This window comes from Geospiza fortis, unplaced genomic scaffold (genome assembly GCF_000277835.1).
Source record: "Geospiza fortis unplaced genomic scaffold, GeoFor_1.0 scaffold183, whole genome shotgun sequence".
NCBI classification, from domain to species: Eukaryota; Metazoa; Chordata; class Aves; order Passeriformes; family Thraupidae; genus Geospiza; species Geospiza fortis.
The window spans coordinates 588017-592094 of NW_005054447.1; the positions used below are offsets into that span (position 1 = coordinate 588017).

Sequence of the window (4078 nt, forward strand, 5' to 3'; positions counted from 1 at the left end):
CAGGTAGGGCTGCGTGGGGGGAAGCTGCGGGTAAGCACAGGGGGGGTGTGCGCCGGGCTCTGTGATGATTTACAGCACATCTTTGCACTGTAGAGGTTTAGTTAGCTTTGCCTTGAATGAAATAAAGTTTACGTTTACTAGAGAAACTCGCCAGTGTTTGGGGTTGCTGTGGGTGTTTGTTTAGGTCTGGGGGGGCGGCTGAGTAAAAACAACCCTGTGAGGAAGCAGGAGGAAGGCTCGGGAGGCTGAGTGAAAAAACAAATCCTTTCCTTTAATGGGAATAGGGGGAGGCTGTAGAGCACCAACATCATTTCTCTCTGTACAACAGGAGTGAGCTGACAGCAGCCTGGCCCCCCAGGAGCCATCCTGCCACAGCGGGGTCAGCACAGGGCAATAAATTAATCCTCCTCCGGAAGGGAGCTTGGGCCAGCGAGATTCCTTCAGTGGCCGCCACTCCGAGTCACCCTTTGCCTCCTTGGCTGGGCTCTGGCACCCTAAATCACAGCTGCCACGAGGCTTTGGGAGCCGCGCTCACCTTCCCTGGCTGGAGATCCGTGGCCCTGCTGCTGCCAGAGCCAGGGCAGAGGGATGGGAAGGGAGGCTCGGGGCGAGGAGCGACCTGTTCCGGCAGGTCTCAGAGCTCTGACTGCGAGGAGAGAGAGGCACAGAGGGCATTGAAGGCTCTGAAAGGGCGGCCAGAGCAAGAGGAAAGCAGCAGAAAATGTCCTTCGGGGAGCAGCTCAGTGAAGGGAGCTGCAGGACGGCACTGACCCTGCGCACGGCGTAGATCCAGTCCAGGTAGGCACGGACACTGGTGTAGACGCCGGGAGTGCTGGGGGTGCCGCAGCCCTGGCCCCAGCTGAGGATGCGGCCGGCCCCTCAGGATGGCGCCGCAGAGCCACAGCCGTGCCCAGAGCAGCTCGTCCCTCACAGGAGCCGTGGCACAGATGGGTATGAGCCCGCCCAGCCCCTGCCCAGCCCAGCCCCGCACCTGGCAGGTGTCCACGCCGCCCTGGGGCAGGCCGGCACACAGCATCCTGTCGGTGACATCGCCGTGGTAGGCGGCCAGGTTACAGCTCTGCTCGTCGATGAGCTCCACCTCAGCCTGCTGCAGGCGCTCCGACAGCTTCCCTGGGGGACACACGGCCTCTCAGAGGGACCCTCTGCTCCTGCTGGGGGCTCTGCCTTGTCCCTGCCACCCCCGGGCTGTGCCACTCACCGTGCTCCTCTGTGTAGCCCCAGCCGATCACCCACAGGGGGGTGCCCGGCACCAGCTCCTCATCAAAGTAGGGCAGGCAGATGGGCTTGGTGCTGTCTGGAAAGGAGATGTGCGGGGGGCTCACAGGGAAGGGGCCCAGGCTGGCTGGGGACAGCCACCAGCTGGGCACCCACTCGGTGCCACGCCGGGCATTGCCAGCCCAGCCCGATGCTCAGTGCCAGCAGGGGACACTGTGACCCCTGCCCGGGCAGGGCTCTGCCAGGCGCACCTGAGTCGTGCACGGGGGAGCGCAGCTTCACCAGGGCGATGTCGTTGTCCTTGGGGGACGCGGGTGTCACCTCGGCCAGGAACACCTTCTCCACGGCGATGGTGGCAGCGCCCGACAGCAGGTCCGAGCCGGCCCTCACACGCCAGCTCTGGATGATGGGGTTGTTCCTGTGCACAGACAGCGCTGCTGTCACCCGCGGGGACAGCCCCAGAGCCCCCGCCAGCCACCTGGTTGGTTGGTCTCAGCGAGCGTACAGAGGTATCATATTATAGCGAGGGGCCAGCAGGAGAAAATAAGGTACAGAGGTTCCTGGGTGATGGCGAGAGTGCTGAGGGTGTAGTTACTGCTGAGGAGGAGAACAGAGAGAAGGAGAATTGCTAGGGTGACCTCATAGGGGATTGTCTGAGCTACTGCCTGTAGTGCCCCAATCAGGGCGTATTGTGAATTGGAAGCTCAGCCTGATCACAGGATGGAGGACACTGCTAAGCTCCACACGGCTAACAGGATGAGTAGGCCTAGGCTGACCGGAGACAGGAGATCCGAGCTCAGAGCCTCGGGGCAGCGCTCACTCACTTGAAGCAGTGTGCGGCCGTCAGCCCCCAGCCGGGCCCGATGATGCTGCCCCCGCAGATGTGCTCCTTCCTGTACTGCAGGCTCACCTGCCAGGGCCACGCCTCGATGGCGGCCGGGCTGCCCCCCAGCACCCGCGGGGTCCGCACGCTCTGCCCGCAGTCTGTGGGGACACGGGGACACGGGGGACACGGCAAGCCCGGGGACAGCAGCGTGCCCAGGGTGCCTCATCTCCACAGTGCCACTGCCACCCCTCGTCCCCAGGCTTGCTGGAAGGGGTCCAGCCACCCCCTGCCTGCTCCAGCCCCCCGCATAATTAAACTGATAATTAGTTTAATCAGGGTAATTTGCCAGGGAAGGTAAAGCCATGCGGGCAGCTGGGTAAGCCTCCCTTAGGTGTTCCATTGCTGGGAGGTTTGTGCTGGCTTAACGAGGTGAGCAGTAATTAAATCCATCTTTCCTCATGCAAACACTGCGGAATGGGCTTGGGATGGAGCCACACTCCCACGGGGCCGTGCCAGGAGAGAGGCCCCAGTGCCCACATGGCCCAGGCACCACGGTGGTACTTACTGGAACAAAAGAGTGATACAACCAGCCCCGAGAGGCATTTCCTGCAGGAGGAAGGGAGAGAGTTGGGTTTGGCTCCCCTGCCAGGCACCAGAGGCTCCTGCTGGGGTGCACACTGTCCCCACTCACCTGCCTGGCTCAAGCACCTGGAGGCTCCCGTTGCTCAGCACGACCTCGCGGGGAGGCAGAGGCTGCCCCGCGCTCACCTCCACGCCCTGGAAAGTTGGGGTGCTGGAAGACATGGGGAGACAGGGCTTCAGGTGTGGGGGAGACAGACGCCGGATCCCATAGGAAAAAGGAGCGTCTGTGGGACAAGGGGTGCCAAAGTGGGATGTCACAGCCCTGGAGGGCCCAGGGACAGGAGCAGGTGAAGGAGGGGACAGAACTCCCTGCTATGCAGAGGGGTGAGCAGGTGGCTCTGGGGGAACTCAGGGGGCTCCCTGCTGTTGCATTTGGGACCTGGAAAATGCCAGGTTTGACTCAGTCTGGGCTCCTGCAGTGCCTCAAACACCAGAACCCATCTTAAAAGGGACGTGCAGGGCGCTGAGCCTCCCTCCCCAGGTGAGCTGTGTTGGAGCCCTGGGCTGCTCTGGGGAGGGCAGGGCTGCAGGTAGGGGGCATGGAGGCAGAGCAGGGGCAGGGCAGGGTGCCCGTGGGCTGGGACAGAGCAGGGCACAGCACTCTGCTCTCACAGGAGCCTGCCAGGCTCCGAGCCAGCTCCTGGGTACCCACAGAGTGCTCTGCATGCTGGGACGGACTGAAACCATTAGTGCAGAGCTCAGAGTGCTTCACAGATCAGCAGAGCCCCGTCCAGAGGAGCTTTTAAGGAGGAGGGAAGGGAAAGCAGGGCAAGCAGCCAGGTACCTGCTGTAGCCCATCTGCTCACAGGCAGCTCTGGCCAGCGCCGGGGTGAAGTGGTCGTGGCACACACAGGACCAGGTGCCCGTGTGGCTCTGGAGCACCTGCAGGATGGATCTGTCTTTGGACACGCGGGCTGGAGGCAGACACAAAGTCAGCTGTGGCGCGGGGTGGCCGCAGCAGCCCGGCCCCCCGAGCTGTGTTGGCGTGTCCTGCACTCACCCCCGGCTGGTGGCCCCTCAGAGAACCACTGGGGACAGTTGGCCTCATCCTCGCCCTGCAGACAGTCCAGCTGCCCGTCACACACCTGCTTCAGCGGCACCAGCTTCAGGGGCTGCTTGCAGAACAGGTAGTGGTGGTCCAGGTAAATCTTCACTGCAGGGAGAGGGGGGCTCAGTGCCGAGCTCCAGCCCCTGGGCAGGCTCAGGGGGATCAGCGGGGAGCTGGGTCTGTGCTGGCTGAGCCGTGGCCACGGGGAAGGAGGGGCAGAGATCAGGAGCTGTACCCAGGAACCCAATGGCGACCAGGCAGGCCAGGGTGAGCACCACGGCCAGGACGAGGATCCCGACCCGCTTGAAGGACTCCGATGCCCTGGA

At 63.3% G+C, this 4078-nt stretch overlaps 1 protein-coding gene across 1 annotated transcript in view; it reads right to left on the bottom strand.

The window, feature by feature from the left end:
- Window positions 1-634: 634 nt before the first annotated feature.
- The window catches only part of TMPRSS4 (transmembrane serine protease 4), a 4706-nt gene continuing 1262 nt past the window's right edge, over window positions 635-4078 (bottom strand). Inside the window, 11 exon segments of the mRNA XM_031062389.1 lie at window positions 635-646; window positions 772-902; window positions 991-1131; window positions 1220-1315; window positions 1488-1654; window positions 2061-2220; window positions 2628-2668; window positions 2754-2855; window positions 3489-3618; window positions 3705-3857; window positions 3988-4073. Of these exon segments, the coding sequence (XP_030918249.1) occupies window positions 635-646; window positions 772-902; window positions 991-1131; window positions 1220-1315; window positions 1488-1654; window positions 2061-2220; window positions 2628-2668; window positions 2754-2855; window positions 3489-3618; window positions 3705-3857; window positions 3988-4073 (1219 nt within the window).